The 26852-nt window shown below is 41.8% G+C and overlaps 1 protein-coding gene across 4 annotated transcripts in view; it reads left to right on the forward strand.

Annotated features, from left to right (window-relative positions):
* Window positions 1–26852, forward strand: part of LOC126425272 (kelch domain-containing protein 2-like) — a 114225-nt gene that overhangs the window by 80007 nt on the left and 7366 nt on the right. For 3 of the 4 annotated variants that reach the window (XM_050088239.1, XM_050088240.1, XM_050088241.1), the window contains one exon: window positions 8507–8688. In XM_050088239.1, coding sequence (XP_049944196.1) covers window positions 8507–8688 — 182 coding nt within the window. Of the gene's footprint in view, window positions 1–8506; window positions 8689–16404; window positions 16715–26852 lie in introns of those variants that run through there. The other variant, XM_050088242.1, reaches the window with a different exon arrangement.

Here is a 26852-nt window from a genome sequence, read left to right on the forward strand (position 1 = left end):
GCACAGTTTCCACAAAATATGTAATTTATTTATTAAAAGAGCAGTCATCAAATATTTTGAACAGACCAGATTCTTGTGTTTTTGACATTTCATTACCACATTCATGTGCACAAAGTCAATATCCAGTCAATGGCATGGAATGTACAGAACCTGAGAATGTTGTGTAGCATTTGTAGATTTTTCGTAACAAAGAGTGCCTTGTAGTAATACTAATGTATCTGGCTTACCCTGTCATCACTGGGCATTGTTTTTATAACAACAATGAAATATATTAACATTTGTGAAATCTACAGCACTAAGGACTGAAATGAGCTTTATGTAATAGAGTGGGATTATGTTGGACATGAAAACTTCATTCAAATGATAATCCAGTTAATTACACAAACAGGGGAGTTTTTAATTATCTAATGTGAAGACAATAGTTTTTAATAAAATACTGTGAAACTCGTTTATCTGATGTGCTCAGCTAAAATGCCTTACGGCCACAATTAACCAATTTTGACTCTGTGTGCTAAGTGACAATCATTGCTACTTACAAAATGTCATAGTAGTTATTTAATACTATATTTACCCCAGTATAAGATGACCCTGAACATAAGACGACACCCCTTTTATTTAAAAGGCTCCTTGAGAGAAATCTGTTTTTAATGTATTCTTATAATCAAAATTATGAACTGTTTTATTGGCAAAGTAGCTGCCATAAAGTTAACTTTATACCTTTTCTAGGCTTAAGTCATTTATTGATTGTCTACATATTGATAATACTAGGAGAAGTAAAATAAACAAAAAGAAATGGTTTGCATTAATTTTCAGACCATTCGATTTTCTACCTTTTTTGCTTGTTAATCCTGTAGTTTGTGGTATCACTGTTTTTAATAATAACCACCATCATCTTCCTAATAACACAGCTGTGAAATTTACTATCTCTGTTATCATAAGTATTTGGCTGTGTCTTCCGCATGTGTTGCTATTTCTGATTATGGTGGGGCATGGGAACACAGCTGCTTTTTTCCAAATACATATCAGATTTCACTTCTATACTGACGTGACAATGTTACAGTGTCTCTTGCTTCCAGGCATATAGCTTGCCTGCCGCTCTCTCATTTGCTGTGTAGAACCAGCTGATACACCCCATTTTTACTCCCTTCATAATTCATGGCAAGAGTTGACAACATTGCAGCAAGAAACACACAAGTAAGACACTGTCCCATATCAATACTTTTGATGCCTCCTGCATACTACAAATGGATTCAGGCAAACTGCTGTTTAGCGTAGTAGATGTTCATTAAAAAGAAAAAAAAAAAAACTACATGGTATAGGTTCCGACGGTTGACAACACTTCTTGCTCCCCTCCTGTAAGTGATTCTAGCTCTCAGCCAAGCTGGTGTCACTGTTCCCCTTCCATAGTGGTGAAATTGAGAAACTGTAAAAAACTGACTGCAATATCTTCTGCAATATGTAACAACACCAGCCAGTACATAAATAAAAGATCACAATTACGAGTCAGTCTCATTCTCAAACTTTTGCTTGTCCTGCTGTCTATTGATATCTGTTGGTATTATCTCTGTGATGCCTCTTGCCACTGTAATTTACTCTCGCGATAAGAATTACAGTCAGTTTAACATAATTTATTTCCTTTCCAGAATGAGAATGCAGCGGAGTGTGCACTGATATGAAACTACCTGACAGATTAAAACCCCAGATCACGTAAGAAACAGATTGACCGTCCTTACGGTGAAACAGGCAACCGTAAAAATAGTTTTCCCGTCAGTCAACAGATGTCGCAGGCGACGCTACAATGCTAACTGACCTGTCCATGTCGCGTAATTGGCAACGCTGTATCTTCTGTGACGTGAATGTCGCTGATTTGTGTTCGGCTAGAGCGCTGCGCGCGAAATGCATTCATCACACAGCTGACTGTAGACCATGATCGGCTATGGTTTTTCCCGAGTTTTCAATCGAAGAATGTAGATTAGTTCCTGTAATTCCACAAACCAAGTTTATTTCTACTGTAGGGATACTTCTCACAATTATATGCGAAATGAAAAGTAATACACAATCTGCTCTCGCGCAGACATGTTACTATAAGCAGTGTTGTTTTCGAGTGAAAGCTGTGTGAGGATTATTAGCGCACAGATAAAAAAAAATTAAAATAGGCAGCGTCTATAGTTTGCATGCTATGCTCGTTCTCTTCTATCCTCCTCCCTTCATTCCAGTATAAACGTTTGTTCACATGTATAAACGAATGGCACTGAACATTGGCGAATTATCTATGAATACTCATTTGCAGCAGTGTAAACGAGGTTTTACACTCGTTCACTTCGTTCGCTCTAGTATATACCAGGATATAGAGGGACCGATGACCTAGCAGTTAAATGACGTCTATTATTCATTTATTTCACTGTTGCGATCTCAGTTCTAGAGCCATTTTCAAGTACCAAGGGAAAGGTCTTGTAAGGTAATGCTTCTTAAATTGTTTACCAAATGCTACCACACTATGCTTTGCGTTTTGTTATCCATATCTTATATTGGTTTCAGTTTTCACATTGCACACAAAAATGCCGTACAGCCACAATTACGATAGTGAAGTGAATAAACAGTTTTAAAAAAGTCCATATCGCAGCAAAGATTTCATTTAAAAATTATATGTTATGATTCTTGTACAGGAAGGGCTGCCACGTTATATCAGAATATAAGATCGACAAAATTTAGATAGGATCGAATGCTTAGGGATCTTTATTTATTCTTACTCGTAACTAATTTATAGATTTACCTGAATTTAAAATCCACTCGCGTAATCTTTCTTTATTTTGAACGGGAATCTGAACGTTTTCAGTTCAGGATTTGTTCGTCTACTCCTTCCATAGTTGATATACTCGCAGGCCCTCGGCATGACGACTCGATCCACTACCACCGGTATGTCAGAAACAGCTGTACTTCACAGACGCCAAATAGTGGAAAACTACACGTGTTCGGCCGATGTTGCCACATATTTCACAGAACGGAGTGCCATCTAGTGGTTGATTCCACAAGTAAGGGTGTGACGCTGCTGCCGCCTGGTGGCCGTTCCCTGACAAGGGTTGCCTGCTAGACCAAGCGATTGGGCAATCTGTTTCTTACGTGATCTGGGATTAAAACTGTGTGCCGAGTTCGAGTCTCGGTCCAGCACACAGTTTTAATCTGCCAGGAAGTTTCATTCATTTCCTTTGTTAGACATTTCATTCCAGGCTGATGTTCCTCTTGGTTCAGCTGAATGTCACCATCATGTTCTAAAGCTGATTAAAAGCCAGTAATGTTTTTACCCAATATTCTAATCATGAGCAGCAACTGGATTTCTCATTGGCAATCCACTTAGTAAATCATTACAGTCTCTCGTAACCAGATAAGATGTTGGTCTGAGTTCTGAATCGGCTAATGTTTTTTGAAGAACAACATTTCTGTTTTTGAATGTTACCTTACTTAAAAAGCGGCATTAATTTTCGTACACGGTATCCGTACACGTGTGAGAATGTTCATTGCAAATCTGATCAAATACAACAAATTTTGTAACATGATATAATTTAATGTTATTTCCTCCTATGTTTCATAAAATTGTCATATTTTAAGCAGAGCAATAGACTGTAGTACTGGCTAGATCACAGCTCCTCGCATATCTCTTGCACCACCGCCACGCGAGTCAGTGTCACTGATTGTTCAAGCAATGTCTATACTGTATCAAATGCCTCAGCGTATCGGGAAATCTCGAGCCCGTTGGAATTTGAGTATCGTTTGCCGTGTCCTGCCCTTTCCGAATTTCTTAAAATAAATCTGCACATGGCCTATTGCCAAAGCTTCATCTCTAAATCTAAGACAACTCCTATATATGTGAGACAATCCCTGTACGACAACCCCTATATACTCTACTAAACAATGTAGGAATGTTGACCTCAGCAGCAACAGTTTAGTCTGCGAATATAAGACAACCCTCTATTTTTCGAATGACGAATTTGTGGAACAAACCTCATCTTTTAACTGGGTATGTATAGTATATATGATGTTAAGTAGAACTGAAAATTATGTCATCAGGAAATTTGAATCATATCAATATCATGTATGTAACAACATTTAAAAGTGGCAGTAACTTGTCAGGGCTAATAACTCCAAGTCAAAATAATTTATTTAAGATGAAGCTGTCGGCAACCCAAAGGTTCGTTTGAGCACAACAGTGCTTTACTGGGCACTGTCCCACAGGAAATGCTTTGCTCTTGTCTTTCTCCTATCTTTCAGCTGACTTACCAAACCAGCTAGAGCGAGACCTACAGTTTAACACAGAGTTAGAGCCGATGAGCAACTCGGTGTTTCTGACATAGACGTACATTGCTGTAGGTGAAATAAGTGGCAGATAAGTCCTAGGACTGACTGCATATTGAACCCATGACCTTTGGATTTGTGTAGTCTGGCAGTTTACCACTGGACCATCGAGACACATCTGGCAGGGGGTGGGTGGGTTAGGGGATTGACGAATGATGGAAATTTACTGTGGTGTAGCTTTGATTACTAATTGTGATTGATGAGGAACTGGGAACACCAGTTCTCATTCTAATGATCAACATTAATTTTTTTTTCTTGACATTTACAACTGAAGCTGTTACACTCACCATTAATGTACCAGAATGTGTACCATTCTCAGTGAGAATGTTTTGACATATGAGTTGATGGTCTGTGAATGATTACGTGACCCTCCCACTCCGTCTAGATTCATTTCATCCACTCTTAACTTGCTAACCATTTAGTTATACCCTGCTCTGCCACACTTAATGTTATTTAACTTCATCATGTTTACATACATTATTAAATGTTGTTATTTATTTCCTTACTATTCTTTCTTCTCACTTATAAAATGTAAGACAATAATAAAAGGAAAAAATGGAAAAAGTCAAATAATAGCACTAAAAACAGCAATAAGAAACACAAAAAACTGGTCATAAAATAAAAGTATGTCTTCCCATTTGTAGAATTCTATGCTACTACATAAAGACAAGACATTGTTACCAAAAATCCCAAAAAGGTTTTGACCATTTTACTTCAGATTTTTACAGTAATCTAATAAACATTCAGCTTGACATATTTAACAATAATTTACAGGGCTGCTGTTGTAACCGACTGTGAGAAAAAAAAATGCTATGCTATGCTGAGTAGATGTGTGTTTCTTTTTTCTTTCTTGCAGACATTTTTAACTGTGGTAGCAGGGCATTTGAACCATTAGACAAATCACTTCGTTCACCAATTTTCTTTATTGTTGCATAAAATTTTACACAAAAATTGTATACACAACAATGTGCTGTTTTGTTTTATTTATAGTCAGCTTTAACAGAAAACATGAAAGTTGAACTGATGGCTAACTTTGTAATCTTACCCATTTGCATATTAAAACTATGTGAAATGCTATCATGGAAGTTATATCCTCACTGGGAGGAGGAGATAGACAAAAAATGAAGTTAAGACAGCGAAGAGATCTTGGCACACTCTTCAATTTGTTAGAATTCACCATATAGCGGAGATGCTGAGTCGCGATAGGCACAACAAAAAGATTCATACAGTTAAAGCTTTCGGCCATTAAGGCCTTTGTCAGCAGTAGACACACACACACACACACACACACACACACTCAACTTGCACACGCATCTGCAGTCTCAGAGAGCTGAAACCACACTGATATTGTTACATTCTGTCCTGGATTTTCCATTGTTTGACTTCAGTTTGTTACTTATATTTGATTTTATAATTGTATATATAAAAACAAAGATGCTGTAACTTACCCAACGAGAATTCGCAACCCGAGGTTGCTTCATCAGGAAAGAGGGAAGGAGAGGGAAAGACGAAAGAATGTGGATTTTAAGGGAGAGGGTAAGGAGTCATTCCAATCCCGCGAGCGGATTGCAATACATCCTACGTTCCCGTAACCCTCCTGGCCTGAACCTTCGTTAATCACTGTCCCACCCATCCAGCCCCCTCCCTGTTCCCATTCCAGCACTACACAGCCGTCATTTCACCGCCACACCCAGTCTTTTAATTTCTTTTTATTTTTATTTCTCTCCTTTCCATTACTTACCCCCTCCTCCCTCCGCACCTTCTCTCCCATCCTCCGTCTAAACGGCAACATTTCACTGTCTGCCACTCCCACCATACTATCCCTCCCTCTCCCCGCCCCAGCCTCCTCCTTACCCCCACCCACTCCCATCATGCACTGGTGCTGCTGCTCGCAGTGTAGTTTCAGTTCTCTGAGACTGCAGACTTGTGTGCAGGTTGTGCTTGCATATGTGTGTGTGTGTGTGTGTGTGTGTGTGTGTGTGTGTGTGTGTGTGTGTCTACTGCTGACAAATGCCCTAATGGGCGAAAGCTGTGATTGTGTGAATCTTTTTATTGTGCCTATCTCGACTCAGCATCTCCGATATATGGTGACTAGCAGCTTTGCTTCTCTCATATTGTTATATTTTCTGTGAAATTCAGTGATATACAAGAAATTACTGAAATGAGTAAAACTATTTGAGTAATATTTTCAGATTAACATGTCATAGTATATCCCAAAAAGGAAAATTCACTTGAGAAAACTCTAAAATTATGAGGATACAGAATGGCTATGCCATTAGTTAGTTTCAGGTTGCAAAATTCCTGAACTGCTGATACACACATTTAAAAGTCTAAAAACTTTTACGGAATCATTAACTTAGTCAGGAAAGTGTTATGGGTTAGGGAAGGTTTGAAAAGAGAGGTGTGTCACTCAAAAAATTAATATTATTATTATCATCATCATCATTTATTCATTTCGCCCTCTAAGGAGCATGCAGAACCATTAATTAGCACTGGTCTTCTTAGCTTTCTTGTTCTTCTTTTCTTCCCAAAATTTCCTCATCCTGTCACTTTGGGCCTGTCTACTTTCTTGTGTCCATGCGTCTTTCAATTTCAGATTCTTTTCTGTTGGGTTTTTGGTTGTGAACTTATGAGAGTTGGTTTCCTGTCTGTACACAGTCCGTGTGGTTTCTAGTGGGTCAATACTGAGTTTCGTGAGGTCATTTTGGGTTTCTGTTAGCCAGCGTGAAGTGGTTTGGCAAGTTCCTTTGATGATAAGGAAGATTATCTTGATCATCTATTATTATTATTATTATTATTATTGTTATTTATATAAAGGATTTGCCACCTAGTATTACAGGTAGCTCTAAAATATTTCTGTTTGCTGATGACATTAGCTTGGTAGTAAAGGATGTTGTGTGCAACATTGACTCGGTTTCAAACAGTGCAGTTTACGACATAAGTTCATGACTTGTAGAAAATAAATTAACACTAAATCACAGTAAGAATCAGTTTTTATGGTTTTTGACACACAATTGAACAAAACCCGACGTTTTAATTTCACAGAATTGGTTGGAAAGCCCACGTTCAGGATCTTGTTCAAAGACTTTATTTGCTCTCATTTTTACTATTTAAATGGTATCTGATGTAAGTGATTGTTCGACACAAAAATTAGTCTACTGTGCTTATTTTCATTTGCTTGTGTTGTATGGTATTATAATTTGGGGTAACTCTTCCCATTCTGAAAGGATATTTTTGACTCGGAAATGGGCGGTTCAGGCAATAAGTGGTGTAAGTTTGCAAATCTCTTATCGACCCCTGTTCACTAGTCTGGGTATTTTGACACTGGCCTCTCAGTATATATATTCTGCACTGTCATTTCTTGCTAACAATATCAGCATATTCCCGAGAATACAAATAATATTTGGCAGAAATCCAACCTGAATTTGGATCTGACTTCCTTAACTCTTGTGCAGTATACTGCTGCTTCCATTTTCAATAAGCCACCACGAGAATTCAAAAATCTTAGCTGTAATCCATGTACTTTCAAATCGAAACTGAAGAGTTTCCTCATGGGTCACTCCTTCGATTCTGCTGAGGAGTTCAGTGAAAAATTAAGCTAATTCTTATGTTGTATTGTGTCTCCGTTTACTGAAAATTATGGTTTGACTTTTTTTGGTTTCATAAAAATTTTATTTTTATCTGTTATTACTTTATGTTGTAATTTCAGGTACTGACATGTTCCATGATCTTGAACATTTGCTCCTCAATTTGGTCCTACAGAACTTGATGTGTAAATAAAAAGACCTCATTTGAGAGGGACACAGACACACACACACACACACACACACACACACACACACACACACACACACACACACCTATGAGAATGAGTGGGATCTAAAGATCCCAGAAGCTTTGATTAGTATTTTCTACTGTTAACTGTGTGTTGGCAGTAGTGAAGGTTAGTACTGCCCTGCCATTTTGCATCCTTGTGATGTTGTAGTATAGCCTCACACCAGCTAACTCTAACAGTGCAGTGGTACTCTTTATTTTACAGCATGCTGCATCATCTTTGTTCTGTAAGCAGACAGTAGCTCTTAGCCAAACTTACGATGTTTAAACTCACAGCATGTATAGTGATTGTGTGCAATTGTGTTTCCTGCACGGTCGCCAGACGATTGCTGGGTGCTGGAGGTGCCGGATATCGCGTGGTCAGAGCTGAAGGACATACCCTCCATCCACAAAAGGAAGCCACGGCTCTGGCACAAGGCCCCACTGGTCCCAACTGGCGAAATTGTCGTCATAGGTGGCTATGCCAAAAATATCTTTGGCACCGACGAAATGTTTGCTGGGAAGGTGAGTGTCACATTTTCAGTAGGTATACATTATAATGAGAAGCACCAGGTAGTATCCAAGGTACGGAAGTCACCCACCGGTGTTCAAAATGTTTGCTCGGTAAACTGTCTCGTTTGTGACGCGCTACATTTGCAATCCGCACCTGCACGCACACTGCAAAAATGATTTTTGTTGCACATATGCGGTTGACTCAGTAGGTTATTTTTGAATTTCCACCATAAATACATGAGTACATGCGTACTTGTCGGTGGGAGTTATTCATAATAGGTGGTTTTGGTAGCAAGTTTGCACTCAGAAGTGTGGTGGTGATGTCTTATGGGGGAACCATATAGACTGATCCTCTTTGATTTTCTTCATACTTGCTGAATATTAATTTCAATGTGTGTAAGTAGGTTCCTAAAGCGTTATGATGCAATTGTCAAAGCAGCTTGAAAAAAATTGCCTTCGAAGCTCATAAGATTTCTATGTACTGTTAAGTACAAAAAATTTCCATCATTTTGCAAGATTCACCTGTAGCTGAATGCGTAGCGTGAAAGTCTTAAAATCGCAAAGTCCTGATTCAGTTCTCACTAGTAGTAACATTTTTACTTTTGTCTGAATCCTATATTATCAAATTAGTATGTTACTTAACAAAAACTGAATCATAATTTTTAATAAAGATAATAATGTTTTGTGTGTAATTTTCTAATCACATGAAAATATTAAAATTTGATATAGACAAGGAATGCATTATTGTTAAATGAGCAAAATTACTTACATCCTTTATACTGTTCAATCTCCAGAAATAAAAATAGCATTATGTTTTCCATTTTTCTACACTTGTGTACCATATTTTGAATACTTACATATATGTGAAATGGTACTTCAAAACCAGCCTCAGAAAAGGTTAGGGCGTTCCCAGCAGGTGACGCACAGTTCTTGCTGGGGGAACTGTGAGAAGTGGGCGACTAGGCACCTACACAATGAAGGTGGATATCATTAATGTGATGACCCTTACTGGGAAGGCGGAAGAGTTGATAGACTTCATGTAAAAGGAGAACAAAGAACTGATGCGTCTTTAGTGAAGTTAGATGGAAGGAAAGAGGATGGAGGAAAATGAGGAAAGGCTCTACTGGAGTGGTGGACAAGAAGCCAAAAATGCAGTATGTATCATAGTAAAACCAAACCTAGAGGAATGTGTGGAAGCAGTAGCATACACAAGTGATAGGATGATGAGGATTCGGCTGAGGACAAGGAATGTAGTGAAGGATTTCATCCAAGTATATGCGCCACAAACAGGAAATAAAGAAGAGAATATAGAGGATTTTCTAGAGGTATTAGAGACTTTAATTACAGATGTGGAAGCAATAGTAAAGGGTGACCCAAATACTCAGGTAGGCAAAGAAAGGCTGGGGAAGGAGGAGATAATTGGCCCATATGGATATGGGAGGAAAAATGAGGAAGGAGAGAAACTGGTTGATTTCTGTGAAAGAAACGGGCTGGTTGTGAGCAGCACATGGTTCCCTAAAAAGAACAGCCAAAAGGTAACGAGATACGGGTGGGGTGATAGACGGACGAAGGTGGTGGAAAAGAAAAATCGGAGACAGTTGACTGATGTAACTGCACTCCCAGGAGAGGCTTTTGATGGAGACCATCGAGTGGTGGTGGCAAAGATGAGATTCGATGAATTGAAAGACATAAAGGAAGAAAGGGAAAGGAAAATAAAAGTGTGGAAAGTAGAGGATGGCATGGTACAAGAAAAGTGTAAAGAGTTACTTAAGCATAAAATCCCTAACATCGAGTATGGCAATGTGGAAGAGGAATGGAGTAAGTTCAAAGAAGTATTTCTAAGCTCTGCTGAGAAGACCTGTGGCAGAGTGCCCAGAAGGGTAAAGGAAGAGGAGACACCATGGTGGAATGAGAGAGTGAAGGAGGCAGTAAAAGAAAAGAAAAAAGCCTGGCATGAATGGAACAGACGCCGAACAGCTGAAAGTAAAAGGAAATACCAGGATAGTAAATATAAGTGTAAGAAAATGGTAGCAGAAGAAAAGAGGAAAATCTGGGAGAAATTCACCCAAGAGTTGGAAAAAGATATTGCTAGTGGTAAGAGGATAATATATTGAATTACAAAAAGTATGAGGAAGGAAAAAATATACACAAAGCTAGTGAAAGGGGAAAGCGGAGAGCTATTAATGCAACCAGAGGAGATAAGGAAAAGATGGAAAGCGTACTGTGATAAATTACACTACTGGCCATTAAAATTGCTACACCAAGAAGAAATGCAGACGATAAACGGGTATTCATTGGACAGATATATTATACTAAAACTGTCATGTGATTACATTTTCACGCAATTTGGGTGCATAGATCCTGAGAAATCAGTACCGAGAACAATCACCTCTGGCCGTAATAACGGCCTTGATACACCTGGGTATTGAGTCAAACAGAGCTTGGATGGCGTGTACAGGTACAGCTGCCCATGCAGCTTCAACACGATACCACAGTTCATCAAGAGTAGTGACTGGCGTATTGCGACGGGCCAGTTGCTCAGCCACCATTGACCAGACATTTTCAATTGGTGAGAGATCTGGAGAATGTGGTGGCCATGGCAGCAGTCGAACATTTTCTGTATCCAGAAAGGCCCGTACAGGACCTGCAGCATTCGGTCGTGCATTATCCTGCTGAAATGTAGGGTTTCGCAGGGATTGAATGAATGGTAGAGCCACAGGCCGTAACACATTTGAAATGTAACGTCCACTGTTCAAAGTGCCATCAGTGCGAACAAGAGGTGACCGAGACATGTAACCAATGGCAACCCATACCATCATGCCGGGTGATACACCGGTATGGCGATGACGAATACACGCTTCCAATGTGCGTCACCACGATGTCGCCAAACACGGATGCGACCATCGTGATGCTGTAAACAGAACCTGGATTCATCCGAAAAAATTACGTTTTGCCATTCGTGCACACAGGTTCGTCGTTGAGTACGCCATCGCAGGCACTCCTGTCTGTGATGCAGCGTCAAGGGTAACCACAACCATGGTCTCCGAGCTGATAGTCCATGCTGCTGCAAACATTGTCGAACTGTTCATGCAGATGGTTCTTGTCTTGCAAACGTCCCCATCTGTTGTCTCAGGGATCGAGACATGGCTGCACGATCCGTTACAGTCATGCAGATAAGATGCTTGTCATCTCGACTGCTAGTGATATGAAGTCGTTGGGATACAGCACGGCGTTCCATATTACCCTCTTGAACCCACCAATTCCATATTCTGCTAACAGTTATTGGATCTCCACCAACACGAGGAAACGTGATGGTACGCATTTCTCCTCCTTACACGAGGCATCACAACAACGTTTCACTAGGCAACACCGATCAATTGCTGTTTGTGTATGAGAAATCGGTTGGAAACTTTCCTCATATCAGCACATTGTAGGTGTCGCCACTGGCGCCAACCTTGTGTGAATGCTCTGAAAAGCTAATCATTTGCATATCACAGCATCTTCTTCCTGTCGGTTAAATTTCGCGTCTGTAGCATGTCATGTTCATGGTGTAGCAATTTTAATGGCCGGTAGTGTACTAAATGTGAAGAACAGCAATGGAAAGGGGATAGAAATAAGGCAGGGGTCTGGAAGAAGAGGAGGATATAACGATGTTAGAAGTGGAACTAGCTCTGAGAAAAATGAAAACAGGAAAGGCACCTGGGATAGATGAAATTACTGTGGAGATGATAAAGGCAGCTGGACCAGTTGGGCTACAGTGGCTATATAGACTAATAAGATTTGGACCCAAAAATGTGTACCTGAAGAATTGGGAAAGGGAATAATAACCCCAGTTTTCAAGAAGGGTTACAGGAAAGTATGTGACAACTATCGAGGGATTACACTCATATCCCAAGTAGCTAAAATAATGGAGAGGATACTGGAAAGAAGAGTGAGGGAAAAAGTGGAAGGGCAGTTAGAAGAGGAGCAGTATGGCTTTCGTCATGGTAGATCAACAGTGGACCCAATCTTTAGTATGAGACAGTTGATGGAAAGACATTGGGAGTATGGGAAAGATCTGGTGATGACATTCCTCAACCCAGTGAAAGCATATGACAGTGTTCCCAGGGAAAAGGTATGGGTAAGAATGTTACGGAACTAAGACAAGGAATTGTGATATCACCACTACTATTTATAATACTGATGGATGAAATAGTCAAAGAGGCCAAAGAAGCCGATAGAGGAAGGGGAATGAAGTTGTTACTATTTGTGGTGTGGGGAACAAGCAGTAAGGAGGTACAAAAACAAATAGACATCCTAAATGATAAAGTCGAGAAATGTGGAATAAAATTTAGTCTGGAGAAAAGCAAGACTATGGTGGTAACCAGAGGGGAAAGAGAGGGCAAGGGACAAACTCATATTAAGGGATGGGATATTGAAATAGTGGACAACTATAAATATTTGGGAAGTGTATTAATGGGGAAAGCTCATTTGGAGACAGAAATTAGCAAAAGAATACAACAGAGTAGTACATTTTACCAGTGTGTGAGGGGCTTGGTGTGGGGAAGGGAAGTGCCAATGAGGTGCAAGCTGGTGCTATACAAGACTTACTTCCCACCCATACTAATTTATGGCTCAGAGACTTGGACTATGATTAGACAAGAGGAGAGTAGGATACAGTCCAGTGAAATAAAGTTTCTGAGAAGTATGCTAGGGAAGACGAGCAGAGACATAGTGAAAAATGAAGATGTTAGGGAGGAAATTGGAGTGGAGAAGTTGACTGGGAAAATTGAAAAGAATAGATTAAAATAGTTTGGGCATGTGAAGAGGATGGGAGAGGGAAGAATACCAAGAAGAATGATGGAGTTCAAGATTGAGGGCAAGAGGCCAAGAGGAAGACCGAGAACAAGATGGATTGATACAATAAGGATGATTTTAAGGAGGAGAAACCTGCTATGAAACCAAATTGTAGAGGAAGAATGGTGGAAAGACTGAGTAAAGTGGCGAAGTACCATTGATACCCCAACCCGACCAGATGTTGGATGGGGGGGGGGGGGGGGGGGGGGACCATCATGATGATGATGGCTTAATGGCTTACATATTCAAGTGATTAGTAATTAAAAATATAAACATGTTATTAAAAAAATGAGATTCAGTACTTGTTAACTAATGTTTCCATTTCACAATAACTATGGGATTTCAATGAAAATAAAAAAATATGCCCCCTTGCAAGATTCAGACCAGCACTCGGCTATCTTTGGCTTTTTGAATTGCATTGTATTGCTTTAGGAAATTTGTCTGGGTGCTAACCTTCAAATCATATTTGAAGAAAAGCAATGAGGGCCAGTCTCCTAGGCCCCTTTCTTAGATGGTAAGAAAAGGGAATAGGAATGCCATCCTGAGGTATGTATTGAGGATAAAAATCAAGTAAGTAAGTGAATCATGACGCATGAAATCTCTCTAGTCGATATTTTGTGGTTAGTGATATTGATATTGGTATACCGTATTTACTCGAATCTAAGCCGCACTTTTTTTCCGGTTTTTGTAATCCAAAAAACCGCCTACAGCTTAGAATGGAGTGCAAAGCAAGCGGAAGTTCTGAAAAATGTTGATAGGTGCCGCCACAACTAACTTCTGACGTCGAATATATGTAGCGCTACACAGGCATCCTTTGTAGGCACAAAGATAAATACTGGCGCCAAAACCTCTGCGTCAGTAAATAAAATTTAAAAAAAAAAATTGGAAGATGAGCGTTTTTTCTCCGCCCGAGTTTCGACCACTGCTTTTTCATACATAATCCAACGAAGTAAATACAAATTCCGTATTGTTCATCTTCGAATTTCAATGTACTATGAAAATCCGACTGGTAATACTGGGATTTTTGTCAATATGGCCAACTCTACGTTCTGAATTTTTTCCTACCTGTGAGAAGAGATGGTTGCTAATAGGAACCTGATGAATGTGAATCACATGCAGTATTCTCTTCACCATAAGAATAATACAAATATAAACATTTTGCCATGTATTCTTTCGTGTTTGCTTCTATCTCATTTAAATCCTGTCTGCCAAATAAACTACGAAAGTAGAGTGTGACAACAGCAAACGCGGAAGAATATACGTATCGTGTCATGTTTATATTCGTATTACTCTTATGCCTAATAGTGATACAGTCAGGAATGAAGCAAGGCAACTGACTAGATTTTTAAACTAAGATGACTAATTTCTGTGCAGAATTTGATGTACTAAAGAAGCGGCCGCAAAGATTTTCAAACGGAGAAAAATTTTCGCCAAACTCTCGTTCAGAACATGTTCTATCATACCCAGTCTATTATTTGGTTCTTGTTTATCATTATCAAAGAAAGCAGCAGTGTAAGTAACAACAAATAGCAGTCTCTTGCCATTGTTTCGCTAATGAGACGATTCCTCTCTTTTTTAAATTGTAGGCGGCGGTAGCGCGCACGAAAGCAAGCCATGCCGCGAGCAGCGACAGGCCGTAAACACGCACTATCAGAATGCGACAAACAATGCATGACACAGTATAGTAAAGCATTTTCAGCTTAGAGTGACTGACGTAAACACCTATAACATAGAAAACGGGACTTATCAGATCAAAGCAAAATAAGCAATTGATTCAAACCAGACGAACCACGTGTGAAAAAGGAAGGGTATCCGTATAAATACGGACGGAGCGCCTGACGCATAGCAATGGCTACCTGGTAAAGCTTAACTGCTAAGCTTTCGACTCGAACCAAACTACTGTAGCTGTATCGTCATTCATTCGACCTAAATTGTGTCTCATATTACAATGGACCAACTTTGTTTCGATTTGGAGGTGCGGCCTAAAACTTTTCTCTCCCCTTGAATTTCGAGTCTCAAATTTCAGGTGCGGCTTAGATTTGGGAATTTTTTTTTTTTCCCCCCCTTTATTTCGAGTCTCATTTTTCATGTGCGGCTTAGATTCGAGTAAATACGGTATAGTAGAAGGAAGAATCCAACAGTTCCTCACTTCTTAATTGGAAGCAAATGAGGAATAGCAATATTTTCTATGCTTTCGTTCATACACTCATTGTATTTAAGAAAACACTGTAAGTGAATTTAATTGGCAGTAGATTCAAGTAAACAGCACATGTTGTTGCCCCATTCTTCTGGCCAGAAGTGCTCGGACATGTTGCATGTCTTACTTAACACTGTCTGGCTAGTACAAGGATACCAGTCAGAGGTGTGCAATGACTGAGTGCCAAAGTGTGAACACTACATAAACCAACACTGTGCAGAGCCATGGCAGACGTGCTCCTTCCAACGATACAGGAAGCTCTGTATTTTTTACTAACTGCATCGGAGTACATTTTGTGGCATAAGTGTGGTGTGTATCTTAATGTCTATACACAGCGCGCTAAAAGTATTTTTGGACTACTGTACAAATAGAGGGAAAAATGACTAATATAGGGGAAGGGAAATTACAGTTTATTGGGTCTCTCTCAATATTTTCATTCAGTAAATATTGGTAGTTGTCAGAGCACCGTTCCATCGTAAGAGATGGATGAGCTTACAGCGACAGGACAAAACAGTACGGGCACCTCACTTTTGTAGATCGGTTTCTGACTCACCAGTAATACACTGTCCCCTCCCCCCACCCACCAAATTGATGGATATTCAATTGGAAGGAGCAGGTAAATGGAAACTGTGCCCGGGAAGATCAGTACCAGTGACAGAGCTAGCAGTGTGAACGTGCGACGTTTGTGCGAGCAGACGACTGCTGGATGCTCGATGTCGGCGAGACGGGGGAGGAGTGGGAGCTGAAGTGGATGGAGGTGGTGCTGCCGTACGACCACGGGGAGCCCCGTTGCTGGCATGGGGCGTGCTGCACCGGGGAGGGGCAGCTGCTCGTGCACTCGGGGCTCACACAGCCACACTACTACACCCGCATCAAGCTCAAGGTGCCGCCGGACTTCTCACCTCGTGTCTATTTGCGTCTTCGTCACTGTTTTGTTCTGTTTACAGTCATTTTCGATCTCTTCCAATGTCAATCTAGGGTATCCGACAACTGACAGTATTTTCAAAATATTGATGTCAGGAGTTTAGACGTCGATATTTTAAATTCTGTACTGAAGTCTTTGTAACATTTTAATATCGATGTAGAAGGCAAAATATCGACTTCCAGTGTCGGCGAAAATGTGGACTACTTTTTACCAATCGTCAATTTCTTTTTTCATTTGAACGAATCATTTTGTGATCGTGTCTTGTAGCATCATCAGTCCTGTGGTTAAAGGAGTAGAAATATCATTTGGAAGAAAAAGTCATATATCGTGTTTCTCCTGCGTGTTCAGTTTGGTAGCAAAAACTTCTGTTGAAAACACTGATAAATTACTTCTGTGAAAAGGGTTGTAATGTGGTTTATATAAAATATAGTAGCAGGTGATGAGCTAAGAAAAGGATCAGACCTCAAACTAATTCAAGACATATTCAGTAAGTGGAATTCGACGTATTATATGGTTGAAGGACTTTTGCAGCTGTGTCCAGATATGTCATTAAATACCACATTAGTGCACCACCGATGCAAACAGCTGGAGACGGTTGTGACTTTCTGCGGTTGCAAAATTTACTGCTTGTGAAATTTGTGTAGAAAATCTGTTGCCAGCAGTAAAGTAATCCTTGTAACTGTTATGTTTAGTATCAAAATATCAGGTATGCAATCAATACAGACTACTGGAGAGACTGAAACGTAACATCGAAACAGAGGTCAGAAATCGAAAAGCCTTAAAACTGACTGAGACCATTATATATTAGCCGTTCATGCTGCAGTTTGAAGGCAGTCAAAATCTTCAAACAATTTGCTTGCAGCTATTGAAATGACTTCCAGTGAGGATGAGCAACAAACAAGTTGAAACGTTGATCTCCTACACCTTGAACAAGATCCATTAGGAGTATCAGTGAGTCTACCTACCCAAAGCTGCAAAACATTGCAAATTATTATTTGATTTGGATAGCCCCATCGTCGGCTTATTAAAGACTGTTCTCAAAAGTGGGATGTGCTCGCTATCAACAACTAATAGACTGAAGGGAAATCATCTGTTGAAAATGTTATTGTTACAGTATATTGACAGATAGTTGTGGGATACATAATCTTAGTTATTGTTATGTTTATTGATTAATAAATATGATAAATGATGTGTTTGTATGTTGTGTTTTATGCCGTTCTGTTGTAAATCCTTTATTTAACATTGATGTTTTGTGAGCAGTTGTTATAGCCTATCACTGTTTAGTTGAAATTACCATCGATGATTAGCCGACATTACACACTGCTGTGTTGGGCCAACCTTTTAGTCTCTTCTTGCCTTATAGAGATAACTCCCTTAGTAACAGACTCCTGTGCTATTTGTTCCAGTACTGATCTTTACACACCACACCAATTTCTGCTAACTTGGCTTTTTTGGTGGAGGTTTCCCAGAGATTTTCTACCTGTCATATTTTTTCCATACCTATTAAATTTCCCCCTGTGAGTTCGAGGGTAAAATAGGCCCGAGGTATTCCTGCCTGTCATAAGAGGCGATTAAAAGGAGTCTCACATGTTTGTGTGATGGTCCTCTGTAGGATTTGACCTCCATTTTTCAAAAATTTCTCAAAGAGTGAGCCAATTGGGGGAGGGCACCTTACATGGTGCATAGTGTCCCTCATGCGCTGAGACCTCTCGCTTCCTTCGTCGACATGGATCTGCACTTCGCTCATGCTCCAGCTGTTGGGCGAGGTCACCCTCCTGGGTGCATTTACCTCCATCCTCTTTGCAGTATCGCTTTCTGCACTGTCAACGAAAATGCACTTCTTAGCTTGTTTGCGCCTGATATCCAGCACGGTATCCAGTCCGATGTGGTGGGACCGCCATGAACTCTGTTTGTTGTGGCCCCCTGACCACAAAGGGATCGCTTTGCTGATGCCTCCCAGCCTGGTGGCCTTTGGTGCAGCTGGGTGACGCCCATGGGGAGGACCCCTGGTCGGAGTGGGTGGCATCAGGGCAGATGACATGCCATCATCTCTTGCTGGTGGTCAGACACCAGCAGTCTCCAAGTGATCAAGGTCTAACTTCAATGCTAAGAAATACGACCCCAAAATGCCCCCCCCCCCCCCTCCCCAGGCCACACCATGGGAGGAACACCAGGCTAAGGATGGCAGCGAAGCTTATTCACCCCGGTACCTCGTACATACGAGTGTTGATCGGGTATCTTTCTTGTCAATGAAACCTCAGTTTCTTGTGGAGCATTTAGAAGACAAGTTTGGCGAGATGGAGGGCTTGTCCAAAATGCAGTCAGGGTCGGTCTTTATCAAAACAGCATCCTCTGCCCAGTCACGGGCACTACTAGCCTGTGACAAGCTGGGGGATGTTTCTGTTTCCATCACACCCCATAGGAGCTTAAATATGGTCCAGGGTATCATAATTCACAGGGACCTTCTTTTGCAGTCTGATGATGAGCTGCGCGCCGATTTAGAGTGGCAAGGTGTCCATTTCGTCTGGTGCATCCACTGGGGTCCAAGAGATAATCAGGTTGCCACTGGTGCCTTCATCTTTGCCTTCGAGGGTGACACATTACCCGAGAAGGTCAAGGTGATGTAAAGCCCTCCCCCAATGCGATGCTAAGTGCTAGAAGCGTAGGTCTTCCTGCTGTACTTCCAGCATCACCTGTCAGGATTGTGGATGTCCTTCGCATCCCAATACTCCCTGTGCCGAGAGGCTACATCCTGTGTATATGACATCAACCTACGCCGCTGCTATGACAAAGGGTCTACCATCTTCCGTTCTGCCACATAGAGCTGGCTCTCAGAGCTGTCAGGACTCCACCTGCCTCCTTGATTTGGGGGGTGGATGGGGGGGGGGGGGGGGGGGGGGGGGAACTTGCCTTCCTGTTGCTCCTGCACAACCTACTTCAGGAGCAACAACCCCCCCCCCCCCACACCCCCCAAACCATCGGGGATGTCAGTCCCCACTTCTCAGCTGGAGAAGTGAGAAGTGTAAGCCTTCTTTGGCTCCTCTCTCCAGGAAGGGATCCGTTAGGTCACTCCCTTCCCAGGCTCCTACCAATGGCAAAGCTGACAACTGCCTTTGGCTGAAGCAACCACAGGTAGCTGGTAGTAGGGCATCACAGTCCTCCTCAGCCCCTGAGACTGAATCAGTGAAGCCCTCCCAGCCAGACAAGCTTAAGGAGCAGAAAGAGAAACCTAAAAAGAAAATGACCCTAAGAACTAAGGCCCTGCAGTGGCACACACACAACCACTACCTACAAGCTCTGTGTCTAAGGATGAAGTGGAGATTCTGGTGCCGCTGAGGACCTAGATCTTGTTCGGCCCTCAGACACAATGTATGTCAATCGCGCAGGTACTCATCTGGTGGCAGCAGGTGACCCTGAAGTGATGAGTGCCTCATTGGGTGTTTCATGCCTGCCCAGTCTCACGATCACATCATCCTCCACTGTAACTGCAGCAGTTTTTTCCTCCACCTGGCTGAGCTACGGCAACTGTTAAGCTTTACGCCTGCTTTCTGTATTGCCCTCCAGGAAACCTGGTTCCCGGCAATGCGGACCACTGCCCTCTGCAGCTATAAGAGATATTACAGGAATCGCAGCAACTATAATAGTGTCAGGTGGAGTTTGCGTCTATGTCCTGAACTCAGTATGTAGTGAACCTGTGTCCCTTCAAACCCCTCTTGAAGTTGTGGCTGTCAGGATAAGGACGACACAGGAAATAACTGTCTGCGATGTATATCTTCCTCCAGATGGTGCAGTGCCCCTGAACGTATTAGCTGCACTGATTCATAAACTCCCTAAACCTTTCCTACTTTTGAGAGGGAGATTTTAATGTGCATAACCCCTTGTGGGTTGGCACCATGCGTCTGGCTGAGGTAGGGAGGTCGAAAATTTACTGTCACAACTCGACCTCTGCCTCTTAAATACAGGTGCCCCCACACATTTCAGTGTGGCACATGGCACATACTCGGCCATTGATCTCTCGGTTTGCAGTCCTTGCCTTCTCCCATCTATGCACTGGAGAGCACATGATGACGTGTGGTAGTGACCACTTCCCCATCTTCCTGTCACTCTCCCGGCGACATGCCCACGGGCGACTATCCAGATGGACTAAGGCAGACTGGGTAGCCTTCACCTCTGCTCTCACCATTGAATCTCCCCCACATGGTGCCATTGATGTTGTCGTTGAGCAGGTCACTACAATGATCATTTCTGCGGTGGAACATGCGAGCTCTCATTCTTTAGGGTGCCCCCGGTGAAAGACAGTCCCTTGGTGGTCGGCGGAAATCGCTGAGGCAATTAAAAAGAGCTGGCGAGCTCTACAGTGACGTAAGTGGCACCCTTCTCTAGAGCACCTAATAGCCTCTAAACAGCTCTGTGCCCACATTCGCCAGCTTATAAAACAACGGAAACAGGAATGTTGGGAGAGATACTGTCGACCATTGGGTGTCATACATCACCTTCCTAAGTCTGGACGAAGATCAAACGTCATTTTGAGTACCAGACCCCAGCAGGTGTCCCTGGCATTAACATCAGTGGTGTGTTATCTACTGATGCAAATGCGATTGCCAAGCAGTTTGCTGAGCACTATGCTCGAGCCTCTGTGTCAGAGAACTATCCCCCAGCCTTTCACACCCTCAAATGGCGGATGGAAAGAAAAGTCCTCTCGTTCACTACACGCCACAGTGAACACTATAACGCCCCATTTACAAAGTTGAAGCTTCTCAGCGTCCTTGCACATTGCCCTGACACAGCTCCTGGGCTGGATTGGATCCATAGTCAGATGATTAAACATCTCTTGTCTGACTTCAAGTGACATCTCCTCGTCATCTTCAACCGGACCTGGTGCGATGGCGCCTTTCCATCACAATGGTGGGAGAGCATTGGCATTCTGGTGCTCAAACCCAGTCAAAACCCACTTGATTTGGATAGCTACTGGATCATCAGCCTCACCAACTTTCTTTGTAAGCTGCTGAAACGTATGGTGTATCGAAGGTTGGGTTAGGTCCTGGAGTCACGTGACCTACTGGCTCCATGTCGGGGTAGCTTCCGCCAGGGTCGCTCTACCACTGATAATGTGTCCCTCGAGACTGCCATCCGAACAGCTTTTTCCAGGTGCCAACATCTGGTTGCCATTTTTTTTTTTACTTACATAAAGCATACAACACGACCTGGCGACATCATATCCTTGCCACATTGTATGAGTGGGGTTTCCGAGCCTGCCCCCACTTTTTATTCAAAACTTCCTGTCACTCTGTACTTTCTATGTCCAAGTCAGTGCCTCCCATAATTCCCCTCGTATTCAGGAGAATGGCATTCCACAGGACTCCGTATTGAGTGTCTCTATTTTTAGAGGCTGTTAACGGTCTAGCAGCAGCTGTAGGGCTGTCGGTCTCATCTTCTCTGTATGCAGATGACTTCTGCATTTCATACTGCTCCTCTAGTACTGGTGTTGCTGAACATTGCCTACAGGTAGCCATTCTCAAGGCGCAATCATGGGCTCTACCCCACGGCCTTCAGTTTTCAGCCACTAAGTCATATGACATGCATTTCTGTCAGCGTCGCACCGTTCATCCTGAACCAGAACTTTACCTTCCTGACGATCCACTCACTGTAGTGGAGACATATCGATTCTTAGGACTGGTTTTCGACACCCGATTGACTTTGCTACCTCACCTTCGTCAGCTTAAGCGGAAGTGCTAGCAGCATCTCAATGCCTTCCACTGCCTGAGCAACACCAACTGGGGTGCAGCTCACTCTACACTGCTGCAGTCCTACAGAGCCCGTGTTCAATCCCACGTCGACTATGGGAGTCTGGTTTACGGTTCGGCGGCACCCTCAGCATTGCGTATACTTGACCCAGTGCACCACTGTGGCGTTCGCCTAGCGACGGGAGCTTTTAGAATGAGTCCAGTGACCAGTGTCCTGGTGCAGGCCGGATTCCCTCCTTTGAAGGTTAGGCATGCACAACTGCTCGACATGTTCATAGTTCTCCTGCACATCCGAATTAACATCTCCTTTTCCCAACTGCGGTGGTTCATCTCCTGCATCGGCAGTCCCGAGTCCCTCCCATTACCACCTCTCCTTGAGGTCTGTTCACGTACACCTCCACAGTAAACACCTAGGCCGCAGATTCTTCTGGACCTTCGCGTGGCCCTAAGGACTCAATTAACCCTGCGGCTCTCCGCTGTCACTTCCTCTAGATTCTCGACATGTACCGAGGCCATGAAGTGGTTTACACCAGCGGCTCGATGGCTGATGGACACTTAGACTTTGCGTATGTTCATGGAGGATATATTGAACAGCACTCTTTGCCAAACGGCTGCAGTGTTTTCACTGCAGAGCTGGCAGCCATTTCTCATGCTTTCGAACACATCTGCTCATGCCCTGGCAAGTCATTTCTCATGTGTACTGACTCCTTGAGCAGCCTACAAGCTATCGACCAGTGCTACTCTTGCCGTCCTTTGTTAGCGTCCATTCAGGAGTCCATCTATACCCTGGAATGGTCTCATCGTTCAGTGGTGTTTGTGTGGACCCCAGGACTTGCCAGAATACCAGGCAATGAACTTGCTGACAGGCTGGCCAAACAGGATATGCACAAACCGCTTCTGGAGATCGGCATCTCCAAAACTGACCTGCGTTCTGTCGTACACCTCAGGGTTTTTTGGCTTTGGGAAACAGAATTGCATAACAGTACACACAATAAACTGTGTCTCATTAAGGAGACTATGAATTTGTGGAAGTCTTCCATGTGCTCCTGTCACAGGGAATCAGTTGTCCTCTGCCGGCTCCGCATTGGCCATACATAGCTAATGCATGGTTACCTCCTCAGTCGCGAGGACCCACCTCGGTGTCACTGTGGCTGACAAATGAATGTCATCCACCTCTTGCTGGACTGCCCACTTTCAGCCACTCTACAGCGGACTGTTAACTTTCCCAGCAACCTACCTTCGGTGTTGGGTGACAATGCCTCAACAGAAGCTTTAGTTTTACGATTTGGGTTTTATCATTTGATTTAAGTTTTAGTGCATGCCCTTTGTCCCTCTGTGTTCTCCACCCTAGTTCTTTTACGGTGGAAGTTTTAATGTGTTGCAGAGTGGCCAGGTTCTCCTTTTTATTCTCATGGTCAGCCAGCCATGGCAATCTGCTCTCTTGTTTCGATCTCTTCTACATGTTTTTTGCCCTTCTGTCATTCTTGTGGTGTTCTCCTTTCTTCCAGCTGTGTTTTGTATGTCTCGATTATTTTACTCCCATCCTTGTGGAATTATTTTCATCGGAACAAGCGACCAATGATCTAGCAGTTTAATTTGTACTGATCATTTTTAAATTGTGGTCAGATTGTGATAGTTCTGTCACTGTGCTTTGATTCCAAAGCACACATGAATGGCAAATGAAACAGAAGTTTTCGACTTTATGGTCAATGAATTTAGTAACAGAAATGCAATGAAAATGTTAAAACATTTCTATGTTAAATGTGTTACAGGTTCTTTCTTACCTTATCCTTAAGAAAATTTTGGTCCATTGTAGCTTCCATCATTGCCTCTTGCCGCTTTCTTCTACTAATGTAAGAACCCTGTTTCATCAACACACAAGAAATTGATGGAAAGGAGGAGAAAAGTTGGGGGGAGACATGTATGGTAATATATTTGTAATATCAAATTTAACAGCAGTGGAAGAAGAGTAACAAGTGATGCATTAAAAAAATTAAATTATTGGATGGCATTCATTATTGGTTGGGAGGCCCCACCTGGGGATGTTTAGCCATCTATGCATACAGATGTTAGAGGGAAGCAGTTCCTAGAATATAGAAGTACTGCAAACTGCCAATTATGCCGGCTAATGTGGACCCAAAATCACATGGATAACCAAAAAAACGTATATAATCCAAAATGCTCATGTTTTTACTGGAAACTGCTATTTACAAAACTCTGCTTTACATAAACATTACTCGCCAGAAACTACTGACCTTTAGCTCCTAGGGGAGAGGCAATCATACAGACAGGAAATTGGCAGTGAACTTATTACAAGGGTAGACTTCTTGCACGTAGCTGAAGATGAAATGGGAAACAACGGAAAAAATTTCAGAGATCAAAACACCTTCAGCCATTTAAATTTCCAGTTATATTATTTGAACAACCAGTTTCAGCACGACATTACGTCATCTTCAGGCCTCTTGACAGATATATAGGTAGAATCCCACCTCTGGTCTGTTCAAAATAGGGGCCAGCATTCAGTGACTGATATCCATCAATTTTTTACGCTGTTATCCTTTCAGTCATCACTTGTCGGCAGGTGATGATCGAAGGGATCGCTGTGTCAGAAATCAAGGTTACCAGTCATTGAATGCTGGCCCCTCTTTTGACTGGACCTGAGATTCTTCCTGCACGTCAGTCAGTGGGCCTGAAGATGGCATAATGTAGTACTGAAACTGGTTGTTCAAATAATATAACTGGAAATTTAAATGGCTAAAGGTGCTTTGATTCGACATTTTGTGTCGAACAGCTGAGGTCTCCCAACTACCTGTAGAAAGATGAGACCAGAAATGTCCGATGGTGGGATAGGGGTCCACTTTGTCTTCTGGCAGTAAAACACGAGTCACGTGTGTGATATTGTGGTCTTCATTCAGAAGAATGGTTTGGTGCGGCTCTCCTCACAGCTCTATCCTGTGCCATATCTCTTCGTAATTTCTGAAACCTACATCCATTTAAACTTGCTTACTGCATTCATCTCAGTTCTCCCTCTACAATTAATACCTACCACATTTCCCTCCAGTACAAAATTAATAATTCTTTCACAGCTCAGGATGTGTTATGCCAAGTGATCCCTTCTTTTATTCCAGTTGTGCCATAAATTTCTTTTTTCTCATCGATTTGGTATCCTCTAATTATTTATTCTGTCTACTCACTCGATTTCTCTTCTTGTCTGAAGGGCTTATCATCCATGTTTCACTTCTGTACAAGGCTATACTCCAGACAAATACCTCCAAAAATGACTACATAACTTTTAAGTTTGTATTAGATGTTAACAAATTCCTCTTTTTCAAAAATGCTTTTCTTGTTATTGCCAGTTTGTATTTTATATACTATCTCCTTAAATCATCATCAGTTTTTTCCTGTCCAAATAGCAAAACCTGTCTATTATGTACAGTGTATCATTTCCTAATCTAATTCAAGACATTGTCCATTCCATTAAACTGTACTTTTGAGTCTGTAGCTGTCTCTGACACAATTGTAATGTCATCACAAACAGCAAAGCTTCTGTTTCTTCTCTCTGAACTTCAATTCCCTGTCCAGATTTCTCCTAGTTACCTTCACATCATGCTCATTAAGCAGATTGAATATTATTGCGGATAAGTTACAACCCTGTCTCACTCCCTCTTTAATGTCCATCAACCCCTACAAGTTGTAAATAACCTCCTGTTCCCTGTATTAAATCCCTGCTATTTTCAAAATTTGAGAGATAATATTCCAGTCACCATTGTCAAAATCTTTCTCTAAGACTACGAGTGCCATAAACCCTTGTTCAAGATCAGCTGTAGGGTCAGTATTGCCTCACAGGTTTCTACATTTCCCCAGAAGCCCAAACTGTTCTTCCCCGTGGTTGACTTTTAGACATTTTCCCAATCTTCTGTAGGTACTGTGTCTATTTTGCAAGTGTGACTTATTCAACTACTAGTTCACAATAGTTGGTAATATTCACACATCAGCTCTTGCCTTCTGTGGAATTTGAATAATTATTTTCTTTGTGTATATGATAGTATTTTGCCTACCTCATATAACTTACACAAGAGGTGAAATAGAAAATAGAAATAATTATTTTCTTCATGAATATGAGGGTATTTTGCCTACTTCATGTAACTTACACAAGAGGTGGAATAGTTTTGTTATGACTGGCTCTCCCAAGGTTGTTGTCTACTGTAGGGGCCTTGTTTCGACTAATGTCTTACAGTACACTTCCAGATTCCTTTTACAGTATCGTATCTCCCACCTCATTTTCATTTATGAGGTTGTGCAGATAAGTAATTCCTCTGAACTTTTTGTATGAAAACTGCCAAAGCTTTTTAAGTGAAACAAATGTTATTAATGTTCTACATCTTAATTTTTCATGTCTACATATTTATTTCTCAACATAGTCACCCTGTCGACGAACACATTTCTCTCAATGAGAGATCAGTCTGTTGATATT

Source organism: Schistocerca serialis, chromosome 10, assembly GCF_023864345.2.
Source record: "Schistocerca serialis cubense isolate TAMUIC-IGC-003099 chromosome 10, iqSchSeri2.2, whole genome shotgun sequence".
Lineage (NCBI taxonomy): Eukaryota > Metazoa > Arthropoda > Insecta > Orthoptera > Acrididae > Schistocerca > Schistocerca serialis.